Source organism: Urocitellus parryii, chromosome 7 (genome assembly GCF_045843805.1).
Source record: "Urocitellus parryii isolate mUroPar1 chromosome 7, mUroPar1.hap1, whole genome shotgun sequence".
Lineage (NCBI taxonomy): Eukaryota > Metazoa > Chordata > Mammalia > Rodentia > Sciuridae > Urocitellus > Urocitellus parryii.
Window position 1 is genome coordinate 140,834,803 of NC_135537.1, and position 17,903 is coordinate 140,852,705.

The following is a 17,903-nucleotide window of genomic DNA, read 5'->3' on the forward strand; positions in this document are numbered from 1 at the left end:
AGACAGTCAAGGAAAAGTTTTAATTCATAGATTTTTCTGAGATAGATCTAGTTTTTCTTAGAAAAATAGCCCTCTTCCTAAATAGTTAACATGTACCCGATTTCCATGGATCTGGACAGAGTTTGAACTTAAGGAAGAAGATAGTGAGTCAAAAACTTAGTTAACTCACATATGAAGCTTGACACAATTTTTCTAAAAACCTAATGGTATTGCATTGGCTGGGAGAAAAGCCTTTGACCACCATCTGGACTGTTCTGCTTGATGCATTACAAAAATTTCCTAAAGATTTATATGGATAGCCAGGGGCAGTGGTGCACACCTATAATCCCAGGGGCTCGTGAGGCTGAGACAGGAGGATCGCCAAGTTCAAAGCCAGCCTCAATAACGGCAAGGTGCCAAACAACTCAGTGAGACCTTGTCGATAAATAAAATACAAAATAAGGCTGGGGATATGGCTCAGTGGTCGAGTGCCCCTGGGTTCAATCCCTGGTACCAAAACAAGAGAAGATTTATATGGAACATTCTATCCTTTGGCATAATACAAATGATATATACTGTTCTTTACTCTTTCTGATTCCTGTACCCAGTGACTAACTTTAACATAAGGATCAAGCAATAAAAATTTTGTGAACATCTCTGTTAACTGCATACTAAATAGATTAACATGGACTAGACAAATCCCTATCTTACCCTCCTTCTTTGTTGTACACTAAAAATATTTTAAAAGACTTAGTGTTTTTGCCTTACTTATTTTATTTTTTTATAGCACTGGGAATTGAACCCAGAGCTTCATGCATGCCAGCTATTGTAACTCTGAGCTTATTTCTGCTGGGAATAAAAATTGTCATTTTAAATAATTTTTATAATTATTATTTGTTTTTAATAATTATCATTCGGTTTATCAGATTTTCTATTTTCCAATTTCTGACCTTTTAGTGTTCTTTAGGTCACATGACCATTCTTGGAATAAGAAAAATGAGGCGATTGAGGGATGGGAGTGTAGGTCAGTGGGAGAGTGTTTGTCTAGCACATGTGAGACCCTAGGTTTGATTCGCAGCAATGCAAAAAAAAAAAAAAAAAGTTAAAGGACTAGACTTCTTATTTGCTATGTAGCCTTAAACAAATTACATTGAAGACCTAATTTGGTAGCTTTTATTAAGTAAGGGAGACATAATACTAAAATATTACCTCTTTATCATCTTATATAACTTCATGTAGAATTTGAATATCATAATTTTTAAAACTAGTTCCTTATTATAAGACTTCAAGAGGTAATAATGATGAAGTGCATTTGGCTTTGGAGTTGAGTAGATTTGTGTTTAAATCCCATGTCTACTACTTATTATCAGAAGGATTTTAGGCAAGTGATGTTACCTCTCTGATCTTCAATTTCTTTATCTAACGAGATTCCCCAGCTGATTCTCATTATTTCCAGGTTCTGTATTTTTGAATTTGCCTACTTACTATAATTTATCTGTAACCCTAAAATCAACACTTGTGGCACTTTTGTGTAATTCCCTGGACATATGTCAAGCAGTGAAGAATATGAGTTACCCAAAGTACATGTTCCCAGCTGAGATTGCACAAGGCAATCTCTGCCTATCTTTGTTTCAGTTCTCATACTGTAACAAACATTTTTTGTAGTCTATTTAGCAACATATTTTATTTTTGTTTTTTGCATTTTGTGCTGTTTTGGATTTTTTTTTTTTATGTACCAGGGATTGAACACAGAGGCACTTTACCCCTTATTCATAGCCCCAGCCCTTTTTATATTTTATTTTGAGACAGAATCTTGCTAAGTTGCCTAGGGCCTCGCTAAGTTGCTAAGGCTGACTTTGAACTTGTGATCCTCTGTCTCCATCTCTGGAGCCTCTGTGATTACAGGTGTATGCCACCGTGTCCAGCTGGATATGGTTTTGCTATTTAAAATAGCACCCAAGGGTATTCTTGAAGTTATGACTATTGTTCCTAAGAGCAAAAAAAGGTGATAAAGAAAATACATGTTAGATAAGTTTTATTCAGATATGAGTTATATTGCTGTTGGCTATGAGTTCAACGTTAAGGAATCAACAATATATTTTAAATACAGTGTCTCTGTTCAGTGGATGTAAATATTGTGACGAGAGGCTCTCAATAAAGTAACCTTGTGTTTACTGAGGATTGAACTCAGGGGCACTAGGCCACTGAGCCCCATCCCCAACCCTATTTTGTATTTTATTAGAGATTTGATTTCACTGAGTTGCTTAGCACCACTCTGTTTGCTGAAGCTGGCTCTAAACTCCCGATCCTCCTGCCTCAGCCTCTAGCGCTGCTGGAATTCAGGCATGTGCAACCATGCCAGACTTATATTTTCCATAGGAACAATAGTTTGGTATTCACTAATTCAGTGGTTGCAGTCACTTTTATTAAACATAACTACCATAAATAAAAAGAATTAATTGAATCCTGTAGGTTTGTAACTGAACCATTGCATGCAGATGTTCAGCACTGCAACTGGTACATGGAGGGTAAGAGCTATGTTGAGTGGAGGTAAGAGTAAGACTCATTCTGGATATATTCTTGTTAGTTTGATTTTAATAGTTATCTAGGTGCTCATACATGGTTCAGAGTTGGAGTATATTTAAATGAAAGTCATGAAGATCTAGAAACTTCACAACAAAACTCTCAGGCTAAGCCACTGGCTGGATTTCCCTTGAGAAAGCTTCAAATAGACCATTTCCTTGCAAATAACAGTTTACTTTCACAAAAATAGATGACCTAGCTCATGATCATAATTAGCTTTCTGGAATTGAGTGACTACAAATGAGTGACTATCATTCTCTCCTTTCACTCTCCTAAACTGATTTGGTGTTCCTACTCCTCTTCCTCAGGACAAGCATTGTAATAGTAAAAATGTCACATTTTGTTGATTATTGCATATATGTTTATGTAATATCATAATAGGGCAAGTATCTTAAAAATGAAATAAAATGAATTTTTACAAGCGGTTCAGGAAAGAAATCCCTTTTTCTCATATTGAAGATCCTGAAAAAAAAGACCAAACAATAAAATTAAATAAAGTGACAGACCAGAGGAAAGTGAAAGACCTGTGTGGCTGGGAATAAACTGGAGTAGGAACAGTGGTGCTTACACATGCCTTTCCATAAGAGATTGCACTGTACTTTCAATTACCCAAGGCTCTGAGCTTTTTTCTACTTTATGGTTTTTTCCATATGCCATTTTCTTTTCCTGGAATACGCCTCTCCATCCTTCTCCTAACTCTCCCTGCCCTTTGCTTTTCCCACCCCCAACAGAGAGATCATGTTTGACTAACCTCTTCCTACCCTAACCTCCCCCACCCCATTCTCTTTCATAGCATTCTTACTTTCCTCCATAGCACTCATCACAATCTGCAATTACAGGTCTATTTGTTTATGTATTTGTCTTTCCCACTAGGCTGTCAGCCCTATGCAAGCAGGGACCAGATCTGTTTTGTTCTCCACTGTAAACCCAGCGCCTAATTCAGTGCTGCATGTATAGCAGGTTCTTACATAAATATTAACTGAAGGAATAAATGGATGAATAAAATGTTGTTTGGCACATAGTACTCTAGTAAAGGATAGCTGGGACTGGAAATGGATGTTATGAACAATACTTTAATAGTTGGTGTTTGGTATATTTCTTTAGTTATTTTTTGTTGTTAGAGATTAAATCCAGGGCCTTGTTCAGGCTAAGCATGTGCTCTACCATTGAATGACACCTCCATCCCTTGATGCTGGGTTTAAACATCCTTTATTTCTCCCTGTCTCTACTCTCACCATCAAGTAGCCTTTGTCTAGCACATCTAATTTTATAGAGCTAAATCCTAATCTCTATAAATTTGAAGACTACTTTTGGGAATAGATAGATGAACCAAGACTGATTCAATTTACAGGATTTTAGGCTTAAAAGTTCTTATTGAAATAGAGTTTGATTTCATATTATTTTGGAGTAACTCCAGGCATTCACTATTCAATGTGAATAATTCAATATAATTCTGGAATAACTCCAAGGCATTCACCATTCAAAGGAAAAGACATTTGTTTTGTTTTGCTAGAACTAAAACTATATGAAAGACACTGCTGCTTTTAAATATAATTTGTGAATTTTAGGCATCCAACAATGGGTATTGCTTTTGGTATTGATACATTCTTTTTATTCTTATTGATATCCTATAAACTTTGTGTTATCTATTTTAATTAATGGTTTACTTTTTCTAATTGTAGAAACAAGCATGTTATTTGTACACATTCTGGATAATGCAGTTAAGATGAAAGAGAAAAAAAAGAAAGAAACAAAAGAAGGACTGAGAGTGTAGCTCAGTGGTATACCCTTGGTCAGCCTTGGTAAGTGGTCAACCTTGTTTGTATGCATTATAATAGTTATCATATGCACACATATGTAATATCTATTATTTATTGAGTATGCCAGGAACCTTGATTTCCTTTTTATACATATTATCTCTTGCAATCATCTCAATATAGTTCTATGAGAAGACATCATTCTCACTTTACAAATGAGCAAAGAGGCTGACAGTATAATTTATTTGCCTAAGATTGCTTAGTTAGTAAATGGTAGATCTGAGATGCAAATCTAGATCTGATTCTACTCCACAGTCTTATATGCCATATGATTATCCTGCATTTCTATGTTTTAAATCAAGTTAGAATTATCATCAAAATGATTTTATCCTGTTTTTAAAAAATTTTTGATAATATTTTCTTGGGGCTGGGGCTGTGGCTCAGTGGTAGAGTGCTTGCCTGGCATGTGTGAAGCATTGGGTTCGATCCTCAGCACCACATACAAAAATAAGCAAATAAAATAAAATCATGCTGTCCATCTACTACTACAAATAATAATAATAATTTCTTATAACAATTCACATCTTTTACTAATCTTATTTTTTTAAAGAGAGAGTGAGAGAGAGAGAGAATTTTAATATTTATTTATTTTTTAGTTTTCGGCGGACACAACATCTTTGTTTTGTATGTGGTGCTGAGGATGGAACCCGGGCAGCACGCATGCCAGGCAAGCGTGATACCACTTGAGCCACATCCCCAGCCCTTACTAATCTTATTTTAATGTTTTATGATGTTCCATGAAATTACTAAAATAATAAGTGAACAAATGAAATGTTTATTACACATTATTCTGGCAAAGGATAGATTGGATAGACATTCTGATGCTTCAGATTATTTTTGTTCTTTTTGGTACGTGGTTCTGGGGATTGAACTCAGAGTTGCTCTACCACTGAGCTATATCTCTAGCTCTTTTTTTTTCTTTTTTTCTTTTTAGTTGTTGATAGACATTTAATTAATTAATTAATTTTTTATGTGGTGCTGAGGATTGAACCCAGTGCTTTACACATGCTAGGCAAGCATTCTACTACTGAGCCCCAGCACCAGTCCCTCTTTTTATTTATTTTAATTTTTTAATACCTTTATATATTTTTATGTGGCTCTGAGGATTGAACCCAAGGCCTCTCACATGCTAGATGAGCATTCTACCTCTGAGCCACAACTCCAGCCCCCTCTTTGTATTTTTTGATACTCTGGATTTAACCCAGGAATGCTTAACCACTTAGGTACATTCCCAGCCCTTTTTATTCTTTATTTTGAGACAGGGTCTCTCTAAGCTGCTTAGGGCCTCACTACATTGCTGAGGCTGGCCTTGAACTTGCAATTCTCCTACATCAGCCTCCTGTGTTGTTGGGATTATAGGTATGCACCACTATACCCAGTTTATCATCTTATTTTCTTAATCATTTTTTGTATTCTATGTTATTTTATCTTTTTCTTGTCTTCTTACTATATGAACTATGTTTTCTTGCTTTTAAAAAGAATGCATCTCTCTTTTTAAAATGCTTTTATTTATTTATTTATTATTTTTTAATGTGGTGCTGAGGATCAAACCCAGTGCCAAGTATCGAACCCTCATACGTGCAAGGCAAGCAATCTATCACTGAGCTACAACCCCAACCATGTGTTCTTGGTTTTTAAAGCTTTGGAAATTATACATCCTGTTTTTATTCTAAAAGTATTTACCTTTAAATAAATGTTTTTTTTAAAGCCTCACCTTATTTTCAATATCACAATGAAATAATAGCTCTTTATTTCTTCTGATTTTGATAGGGTATTTACCATACTTTTATTTATCCATATTCTTTACTTCCCACTCCCCCATCCTCTCAGTTTGATTTCGCTTATGCTATTTGTCCTTTTAGACCTTGATTATTCTTCTTGGGAAAAAGACATTTCTTTTCTTTTTTCTTTTTTTTTTACATTATTTTTTCTTACAAAAGTTATTTTAGACACTTAAATAAAGTCTTATTATGCATGAATCCTTTAGGCCATGACTTCTCTCTTTTTTCTTGAATTCTCAGTCAGTAGAAAGTATATATTTGCGTAATCTTTTCTTTCAGAATAGATAGCCTGTGTGGTATCATTTGTACCATTCTTATTTTTGAGGTCTTTATAAAAATACGGCTGCATGTTGAATTCTTAAATGATAAACATTTACCCTCCGAATTCGGTAGGGTATGCTCTATTGATGGGTTTTATGAAACTTCAGAATCCTGAGGTTAGTTTGATTTTTTTCCTTGGAGATTTATTTTTCCTTTCCTTTTCCTGCCTGGATTCTTAAAGGTTTTTTTTTTTTTTTTCATTATTTTTGAAATGCTTTTAAAAAAATTTCCTGACTAGTCTAGGTTAATGTTGATTTATTTCCATTCATTTGGCCAGCAAGCTTAAGTTTTAAGAAATTTGTTTAATTAGTGATTCTATTCCTACTCTGTTCCCACTTCTGAGATTCCTAACGCTTCATTCAATTCACTCAATACATACTTTTTTGAGCAACTACTGGGGACCCATCATTAGGAACAAAAATGCATTTTTTATTGGATCTTCTGAATCTGTTCTCCATATCACATGTTTGTTCTGATTTTTAAAAAGGACTTCATTCTTTGAATTATTGCATCCTTTCATAATCCTGTGATTTTTCTCCATTTGCTTACTTAACATAGAGAAGTCTTCTATACTTGTATAGCTTTGGTTAACAAGTAAGAATGACTTAAGCTGGCGTGGTGGTGCATGCCTGTAATCCCAGCTGCTCGGGAAGCTGAGGCAGGAGGATGGCAAGTTCAAAGCCAGCCTCTGCAAAAGTGAGGCGCTAAGCAACTCATTGAGATCCTGTCTCTAAATAAAATACAAAAAAAAAAAGGCTGGGGATGAGTCTCCGTAGTTGAGTGCCCCTGAATTCAATCCCCAGTACCAAAAAAAAAAAAAAAAAGAATTGCTTAAGAATTACTTAAGTATTAGAATTTCAGTTCTGTTAGAGACTGTAATTGTTCTAAGTGCATCCCTCATCTGCCTTCACTTAAGTCTTCAATTCTAGAGAAAGGGGATGTTCATGGAATTCTATTGGAGCGATAAAATATTTTACAGAAATGGAATCTTGACCTGTCCTCACCTTCTAATTGGCCCTTTCTATATTCCAACTGCAGAAATTCCTCAAAGTTTCTGGCATATGAAAGGTTTTTCCTTTATTTTTGTTTCTTTGATGATTTCAATGTGAATTTAGAATGAGACAAATTAGAAGCTTGTCCTCACAAAGACTTCTTATTTTAAAAACCTCAAACTAACCTTCCCCCACCCCCACCCCTACGTTAAGAAGGTTAGGGAAAAAATGCTCAAGACTCATAATTACATGTAGTTTAAAATTTTTTCACAAAAGGTCTCAAATTCCTTGGGAAGCTACATGGTCTAGTGGGAGTTGGGAGAATGAAGTTTGATTGTGACATGTAATTTTACTGTGGCTTTGAACGAACTATTTGAACTTCAGGTTCTCTAATCTCAGCTCTTCTTACGTCATAGTGTGACAAGGAAAGCACCCGTTTAAAAAAAAAAAAATGTGGAAGCCTTTGAACTGTTCAAAGATAGACACTAAGGAAATCTGAGGCCTTTTTGTTATTGTTTGAATGCTATTATAGCTTTGAGCACTTTCAATCTAGCCCAGAGAGTGTCTGCTTGAGGGATAGAAATGAGGCCTGGTTGCTGGGAAGCTGGATATGCAAACCAGTTCTGAAGTGTAGTCGGGGGACACTATAGCTTTGGACACTGTCATGTTGTATGCAATTCAAGAGAGTGGCAAACACAGTCCTACTTTTCTGTTAGTTCAAATTACTATGCCAGGTTTATCTGAAATTAGTTTGCCTCCCCTCTTTTCATGGAAATGAAGGCCTCTGGGTGGGTTAATTATGCCTTCGTAAACAACTTTTGTACTTCTGGCCAGCAAAGGCAGCAGATGTTGTCTATTTTTGTAGGATGATTTTAAAGTGTGCAAAAAGAAACATCCCTATGGTTATCTTAGAAGTTTAAAGAAACTATCTTATGGCCTTAAGCAAAACTTTTCAAAACTTTTATACTATTAATCCTTCCTATAGTTTATAATTCAATTTCTTTTTGAAATTTCTGGAAGATTTGGTATGAAATTTTCTTAACCATGGGAAAAAATATTGTTTTCACTAAGATCCATGACACTGCAGCTGTTTCCGTGCTACAGAGATAAATGGCACTCTATGTCATTAGATGAGGGACTTTTTTTTTTTAAGTAATGGAAATAAAATTAAGAATTTCTTTTTTCTGTACCACATTGTTGCAAATGCATCATTCTTGTAACCCACAGGCCAAAACAGAATAGGGAACCTATTCAATCCTTTTCAATACACTCAACAATGTACCAGACACTGCAACAGAAGCTAGATATACATCAGTAAACAGGACATAGTTTCTGTCCTTTTGGAACTTCAAATCAGTTGGGGAGAACTAATACATTAATTGGGATAAGATGCTATGAAGGAAAGGTATAGGATAAAATAACTGCATATAATAAATAGTAAGAGAAGAGAGATCTACTTATATAGGTCAGGGAAGAAAAGACTCAACCTAACCTAGAAGCAAGGCATGGTATTGTGTGCCTGTAATCTCAACACCATGTGAACTGAGGCAGGAGATTAATTTGAGCCAACGAGTTCACAACTATCGTGTGCAACACAGAGAGTTCCCATTTCAAAAAAGACAAAATCAAAGGTTGTGGCTCAGTGGTAGAGTGCTCACCTAGCACACTCGAGGCCCTGGGTTCAATCCTCAGCACCACATATAAATAAATAAATTAAATAAAGCTATTGTGTCCAACTACAACAACAACAACAAATTTTTTTAAAAAAACTAAATAAGGGCTGGGGATGTGGCTCAAGCGGTAGCGCGCTCACCGGGCATGCGTGCGACCCGGGTTCGATCCTCAGCACCACATACAAACAAAGATGTTGTGTCCGCCAAAAACTGAAAGAAATAAATATTAAAAAAACTCAAAAAAAAAAAATTTTAAAAAAACTAAATAAACAAAATAAAGGTATTGTGTCCATCTACAATTTAAGATATTAGACAAAATTCAAGCCTTAGGATGAGAAAGAACCTACTATGGGAATAGCAAGGGAGAAATATTACAAACAGAATGTGCTAAGGGTTTTTTTTTTGTTGTTATTATTGTTGTTGTTGTTTTGTTTTTGTTTTATGGTGATGGAGATTGAACACAGTGCCTCACATATGCTAGGCAAGTAAGTGTTCTACCACTGAACTATATTCCCAGCTCTTTTGGTACTAGGGATTGAACCCAGGAGTGCTTTACTACTGAGCCACAGCTCCAGTTCTTTTTATTTTTTATTTTGAGACTAGATCTTGCTAAATTGCCCAGGCTCACCTGGAACTTGTGATCCTCCTACCTCAACCTTCCAAGTAGTTAGTGTTTGCTTTTTTTTTTTTTTTTTTTTTTGTTACTGGGGATTGAACACAAGGGCATTTTACCACTGAACTACATTCCTAGACCCTTTTATTTTTATTTTTATTTTTTTGCAGGGGGGTGGGTACTAGGGATTGAATTCAGGGGCATTCAACCACTGAAATCATATCCCCTGCCCTATTTTATTTAGAGACAGAGTCTCACTGAGTTGCTTAGCACCTTGCCATTGCTGAGGCAGGCTTTGAACTCGAAATTCTCCTGTCTCAACCTCCCAAACTGTTGGGATTACAGGCATGTACCACCACACCTGGCTCCAAGCTCTTTTTATTTTATTTATTTATTTATTTATTTTAAATTTTTTTATTATTAGTTGTTCAAAACATTACAAAGCTCTTGACATATCATATTTCATACATTTGATTCAAGTGGATTATGAACTCCCATTTTTATACCATATACAGATTGCAGAATCACATCAGTTACACATCCATACCAGCCCTTTTTATTTTGAGACAGGTTCTCACTAAATTGCTGAGGCTGGCCTCCAACTTGCGATCCTCCTGCCTCAACCTCCTGAACTACTGGGATTATAGGCATGTGACCCTGTGCCAGTCACAATGTTCACTCTTCTTTAAAAAATCTTTATTTTCTTCTTATTATTCTTTTTTATGTGGTGCAGAGGATCAAACCCAGTGCCTCACATGTGCTAGGCAAGTGCTTTACCACTGAGCTACAACTCTAGCCCTCAGTGTTCACTCTTGAGGTGTGTCCTCAGTCTTCTCTTGAGATCCAGACACAACTGTCTACTTGTTATTTCTTTTTAAATATATCACAGGAATCTCAAATTTATCATGTCCAAAACCAAATCTTTTTTTTTTCTTCTCCAAAGTCTTTCTCCCTGACCATCCCCATCTATACTAAATGACTTATTCCAGAAACCTGGAAGCGTACTTGAGTTCCCTCCCTCCCTCACCATTATTAATTCATTCACAGGTCCTAACTGCTCTATTCACAAATATATAAATTCTAATGGATTTACTTTCTCCCATCCCTTCTATTTTCTAGTCTAAGCTACTGGTATCTGTATTTCCTTTAGTAACTTCCTACCCATTCCTCCATTGAACTCAGGGGCTCTTAGTCGTAAAGAGCCCCTGAGTTCAATCCCCAGTTAAAAAAAAAAAAAAAAAAAAGAGCGGACATTATAGTAATGATATTTCAACCTTGGAAGCCAGGCGTGGTGATCACTGGGGCACATGGCAACACCCTTGGAGATGGGAGGACAATGTAAAGAGAGTAGAAAAAAAAAAAAAAGCCTCAGGATTGATCTTGGAGAATTAGCCAGGTGAAAACTGTGTCATTGAAGGAAATACTGAGGGAAATTAACAGAAACATGTGGTTTGGCAAGGATATTGATGACTTATGTATGGAAACTGGTAAGTTTGGGGGTATCAACCAGTCATTTCTATGGTGCCTGGGCAAAATGCATATAGGCCTTCCTTGGTAATTTTATGTCATATTTAAATTTTTGAAAAAAATCAATTGTAGGATTTCTCTGTGAATTTTCAGAATAAAACGTTCTTAATCATTGGCTGATTTGGAATTTGGAAAGAGAGAAAACAATTTACTAAGATCCATGATGCTGCAGCTATTTCTGAGTTATGTGGCTAAATGGCTCTTAATGTCACCAATCTTAGACAAATGACTATTTATTTATGTATTTATTTCATTATTTAAGATTGAACCCAGAGGTGCTTCACCACTGAGCTACATTCTCAGCCCTTTTTATTTTTTTATTTTGAGACAGAGTCTTGCTAAATTGCTCAGGATGGCCTTGAACTTATGATTCTCCTGCCTCAGGCTCCTGAATAGCTGGGATTACAGTTGTGTAGCACTGCACCTGGCTTTTTTTTTTTTTAGTAGTATGTTAGAATCTGTAAATAAGTCAGGATGGCGCCTGACATTTTGCCAGAGGGAGTGGTTTGTGAAGTAACACCAGTGAGCCATTAAGTGTGGAGATTCCTTATTGGTTGACTGCTGTATCTAGTTTATGTTAATTAAGATAAGCTGTGTGGAATGTATATATACCCCTGTCCTACAATAAACTGCTCCCACTCCTGCTGTATCAATCTACACAAGTTGTTCGTCACCCCCCAGTTATTTTGCTGCAGCCGGAGTGCGGCAGTAGTAGACATGAAATGAAGAATCTGTCCAATATTAAGCAAATATACTTTGTTGGTAGTACATAGGCTGAGGAGAACTCAATGGTGATATACATTTATTGAGTACCTACTATGTGCCAGGTACTCTGGGGACAGCTCAGAGAACTGGATAGATGAGCCTTGAAGCTTACAAATTAGGAAGGGAAATGGAAAGAAATTAACCTACAAATAAATACCTGCAAATTGTGGCATGAGCTACGAAAAAAAAATCAAACAAATACAGGAAATAAGTGGGAGACAGTATTCATTGTCTAGACAGGATCTTTAGGGAAAACTTCTTGAGGAGGTGACATTTACCAATTTTTTTTTCCTTAGTACTGGGAACTGAACCCAGAAGCACTTTACCACTGAGCTATATCCACAGTCCTTTCTATTTTTTGAGACTTTTGATCCTTCTGCCTCAGCCTCCTAAGCCACTGGGATTACAGGTGTTCACTGACGTGCTTGGTTCACTTACTGATTGTTTTCTTTCTTTTTTTTTTTTTTAATATTTTTAGTTGTCAGACACAAAACCTTTATTGTATTTGTTTATTTTTTCTATGTGGTGCAGAGGATCAAACCCACATCACACGTGCTAGGAAATGCTCTACTACTGGGCCACACCACAGCTCCTCATTTACTGATTCTTGGAGGTCAGGAATTCAGTCATACTAAGACTAGGGAGTATATTTGGTCATTGATGAACCACCAAATTGTTTTTTTGCAGTATTTGGACCTCAATAGTTAAGGAAGGCCGACTAGCCATATTGGAAGTGGGAGAGGTGTTGGGAGTGATCCACCTCCACACGAGTATTTTATTTATCACTGATATTAAAAATTGCTTACTCAAAGCCTGGGGATGTACCTCAGTGGTAAAAGTCTTGTTTAGTATATGCAAACAAGTATTGTAGTAGTTTAATCAATACTATAAAAATAAATGAACAAATTGATAGGATAAAATTACCTATCCAGGCAGCCAGGGATTGTGGCAGGTGCCTGAATTCCCAGTTCCTCATGAGGCTGAGGCAGGAGGATTCCTTGAGCCCAGGAGTTCAAGGTCACCCTGGGCAGCATGGTGAGACTCATCTCAAAAATAAATAAATAAATAAATAAATAAATAGGGGAGGGGTTGTGGCTCAATGGTAGAACTCTTACCTAGCGCACGTGAGGCACCAGGTTCAATCCCCAGTACCACATAAAAAAAAAATAAATAGGCATAATACCTTTATTTTGTTTGTCTACAATTGAAAATATAAAAAAGAGTTGGGTGCAGTGATGCACACCTGTAATTCCAGTGGTTTGGGAGGTTGAGGCCTTGAGAGGAATATGAATTCAAAGCCAGCCTCAGCAACTTAGCAAGATCCTGTCTCCATTTAAAATATAAAAAAAGAGCTGGGTGCGGTGGTGCACGTCTGTAATCCCAGCAGTTCAGTAGGCTGAGGCAGGAGAATTGCAAGTTCAAAGCCAGCCTAAGCAATGGTTAGGTTCTTTTTTTTTTTTTTTTAAAGAGAGAGTGAGAGAGGAGAGAGAGAGAGAGAGAGAGAGAGAATTTTTAATATTTATTCTTTAGTTCTCGGCAGACACAACATCTTTGTTGGTATGTGGTGCTGAGGATCGAACCCGGGCCGCACGCAAGCCAGGCGAGCGCGCTACCGCTGAGCCACATCCCCAGCCCAATGGTTAGGTTCTTAGCAAGTCAGTGAGACCCTGTCTCTAAATAAAATACAAAATAGGTCTGGAGATGTGGCTCAATGGTTGCGTGCCTCTGAGTTCAAGTCCTGGTACCCAAAATAAATACATAAATAAAGGGCTGAGGATGTGGCTCAGTGGTTGAGAGTCCCTGGGTTCAATCCCCAGCATCAATAAACAAAAAATAAATAAATAAACAAAATTGCCTAATCGGGATTGGGGGAGTAGCTTAGTGGTAGAATGCATGTTTATCACGTGTGAGCTCTGGGCTCAATCTCCAGCCCCCTAAAATTAAAAAAAAAGTGAGACAGAGGGAGGTATGCTGGACAGAAGAGAAGGTAGAAATATGTCCATAGACACAGAGCTTGAAGTGATGTGATCATAAGCCAAGGAATGTTGACAAACACCAGAAACCGGAAAAGGGAAAGAATAGGTTCTCCTCTAGAGCGCTCAGAGGGAGTGTAGTTCTGACAACTTGACTTTGGACTTCTGGCCTCTAGAACTGTGAAAGAATAAATTTTTATTTTATGCTGTCAAGTTTGTGGCAGCTTGTGACAGCAGCCACTGGAATTGAATTTATTCCCTTATTCCCTGAATTTAGGGTGTATAACAAGTCCCACCTCTTTTCTATACACTAAACATGTTGATTTTCAGATCATATGTTCACTGATCAGACAGTTCTACATTTGTCTTAGGTAACTCTAGTAGGGGACAGGTCTAAAGCAGCATGTGAGGACACATTATTCCTGTGTTTAAATCTCTAATGCACTCACACAGTACTGAGCCTTAGGTTTAGGAAATTGTGCAGATTAAGACATTCAAATACAGCTTGTAAACCCAAATAAAGGGTAAGATTCTTTTATTTAATATGATTATCTTACAGAGAAAAAAGGCAAACATATATATTTATATAAGTGTAAAATGTATAAAAAAGAGGTATATATATATATATATATATATATATATATATATATATATATATAAAGACTCCTATGACTAAAGTAGATGAAGACTTGCAAATAGAAGATAGAAAACTGGATCCAGGCACAATGGCAAATGCCTGTAATCCCAGCAGCTCAGAGGCTGAGGCAGGAGGATCACAGGTTTGAAGCCAGCCTCAGCAACTTAGCAAGGCCCTAAGAAACTTAGTGAGACCTGGTTTCAAAATAAAAAATAAAAGAGGGTGAGGATCTAGCTGAATGGTAGAGTGCCCCTGGGTTCAATCTCCAGTAAACACACACACACAAAAATAGAATAGATGACTACATGATTGGCTGGCTGGATGAATGGATATAGGGATAAAGGAACATTTACTAAATAATTGACAAATGGTAAATCTGTTTTCACCAAAAGACTGTTGAAATATCCATAGTGTACTGCTAGGTTACTCATGATTTTCCTTTTGATGCATAACAGTGACTTTGATCTAAACAGTACAATTTTACCTCATATCGGTATATGAACTTAACTTTCATTGTTGACAAAATGCCACATAAGTCCCCATATCTCTTTATTATTGTCTTAAATGAAACTTCTTATGGATAGGGATCTTATCTTTTCTTGTTAAGACTTTGTGTTTCGAAACCAGGCATGCTAGTACACTCCCATACTCCCGGAGGCTCAGGAGGTTAAAGCAAGAGGATTACAAGGTCAAAGCCAGCCTCAACAATTCAACAATTTATCGAGGCCCTAAGCAACTTAGCAAGACCCTGTCTCAAAATATTTTTAAAAAGCCGGGGGTGGGGGTGGGGGGGCTGGAGGTGTAGTTCAGTGGTTAAGTACCAGTGCAGTGAGTTTAATCCCCAAGTATCAAAAAAAAAAAAAAAAAAAAAGACTTCATGGTTCTAAGTCAATATTATGAAGGTAAGACTTTATATTATAGTTATATTTAAAGATAGTCAGGTTTTGGGGCACTATGATATGTTCCTGTAGTCCTAACTACTCCAGAGGTTGAGACAAGAGAGTCTCTTGACTCAGGAGTTCGAGATCAGTCCGAGCAGCAAAGAAAGACCCCCTGTCTCAAAAAAAAAAAAAAAAAAAAAAGATAGTAAGGAAATTATAGAAGAGATTGAGGGCTAAATTTATTATAGTAAAGGATTTTTAAAAATCTTTTAATTTTGAAATAGTTAGATTCACAGGATGTTACAAGAAATACATAGGGAATTCTTCCTCCAGTCTCCTCCAACATAAACATATATATATTTTTTGTGGTACTGTGGATGCAACCCAGGGGCCCTCTGCTACTGAGATATGGCCCTTTTCATTTTGAGACAGGGTTTCACTATATTGCCCAGACTGGACTTGAACTTGTAACCCTCTTGCCTCAGCCTCCCAAGTAGCTGCAATGATAGGCATGTGTCAATGTGCCCACCAAGTCTCCCTGATGCTGATATCTTACATATGTATAGCACAAAATTCAAAGCAGGTAGTTAACACTAACATAATTCAGAGCTTATTCAGATTTTACCAGATTTTTTTCTTAACAACACACATACACACATTCATTTTTGTGTCTCTGTGTGTATATCAGATTTTTTTTTTTCCTTTGGTATTGGGGATTGAACTCAGGGGCACTTAACTACTGAACCACATCCCCAGCTCAGATTTTTTTGGTAAGATAAATGTGGATATTAGACTGAGAAATTAAGTTATTTAGTTCTTAAAGTAAATAGGTATATATTTGATGAGAGGCTGCCATTGTAGAACTTGATATTGTGTTGGAAGAAATATTTCTTACATTCAACTTTGCTTATATCCAAGAAACTTACCTCAAGTTAAGTTACCTTCTTGACCCCTGTAGGAATTTTATATCGCATTCCTATTACAGAGGGAAATCTCCTGGCTGCTCTCTAGGCCATCTCAAGATAGCAATATAATCCTGGACCTGGTAACAAGTTCAGGTTTAGCTGCTCACCAGCAACCAGCATTAAGGCATGGGCTCACACTAACTAAAATCACAAGTCTGGAAAATGACAAAATTCTAGTGTTTAAAAATATTTATAGCATTCGATCCCCAGCACTGTGAAACAAACACACATTTGTTAATTTAGGACTGGGGTTGTCTCTCAGCGGTAGTGCATGTGCTTAGCATGCATGAGGCCCTGTGTTGAATCCTCAGCACATAAAAATTTATTTATTTCTTTCCGATCCGCCATCTGCGGTGGGACCGTCGCCGAGATGCAGATTTTCGTAAAAACCCTTACGGGGAAGACTATTACACTCGAGGTTGAACCCTCGGACACTATAGAAAATGTAAAAGCCAAGATCCAGGATAAGGAAGGAATTCCTCCTGATCAGCAAAGACTGATCTTTGCTGGTAAGCAACTGGAAGATGGACGTACTTTGTCTGACTACAACATTCAGAAGGAGTCCACCCTTCATCTTGTGCTGAGGCTTCGTGGTGGTGCTAAGAAAAGGAAGAAGAAGTCTTACACCACTCCCAAGAAGAATAAGCATAAGAGAAAGAAGGTTAAGTTGGCTGTCCTGAAATATTATAAGGTGGATGAAAATGGCAAAATTAGCCGCCTTCGACGTGAGTGTCCTTCAGATGAATGTGGTGCAGGAGTTTTTATGGCCAGCCACTTTGACAGACACTATTGTGGCAAGTGTTGTCTGACTTACTGCTTCAACAAACCAGAAGACAAGTAATGTATTTGAGATAATAAAAGACATGAACTAATAAAAAAAAATTTATTTATTTAATAAATAATGAGGAACTTCTGTGTGCTGCTTAGTATACTCTCTTTTCTTACAAGAAAGTCACATGTGAAATGAGATTATATTGAGAAAACAGAGATGATGACATCAGACCAAGCAGAGTAATTTTAATTAATGTTCTTTTTTATACCTTTATTTTTTTAATATTTATTTTTTAGTTGGAGTTGGACACAATACCTTTATTTATTTATTTTTATGTGGCACTGAGGATGAAACCCGGGGCCTCACACATGCTAGGCGAGCACTCTACTGCTGAGCCACAACCCCAGCCTTTTATACCTTTATTTTATTTATTTATATGTGGTGCTGAGGATCAAACCCAGTATCTCACACATGCTAAGCAAGTGCTCTGCTACTGAGTTATAACCCTAGCCCTTGATGAATGTTTTTGTGCTGGCAGTAGCTAGCCTCTGAAATGACCCCCCAGAAATCTCTGTCTCCTAGTATTTATAGCTCTCAGTGATCTCCCCTTGTGTGTAGCTTGGA

At 36.9% G+C, this 17,903-nt stretch overlaps 1 protein-coding gene across 1 annotated transcript; it reads left to right on the forward strand.

Annotated features, from left to right (window-relative positions):
• Positions 1–16,842: 16,842 nt before the first annotated feature.
• LOC113182826 (ubiquitin-ribosomal protein eS31 fusion protein) lies at positions 16,843–17,382 on the forward strand. Its single transcript, XM_026388919.2, has one exon. It carries the CDS (start codon positions 16,878–16,880, stop codon positions 17,346–17,348), a length of 471 nt encoding a protein of 156 aa, XP_026244704.1. The 5' UTR covers positions 16,843–16,877; the 3' UTR covers positions 17,349–17,382.
• Positions 17,383–17,903: the final 521 nt, after the last annotated feature.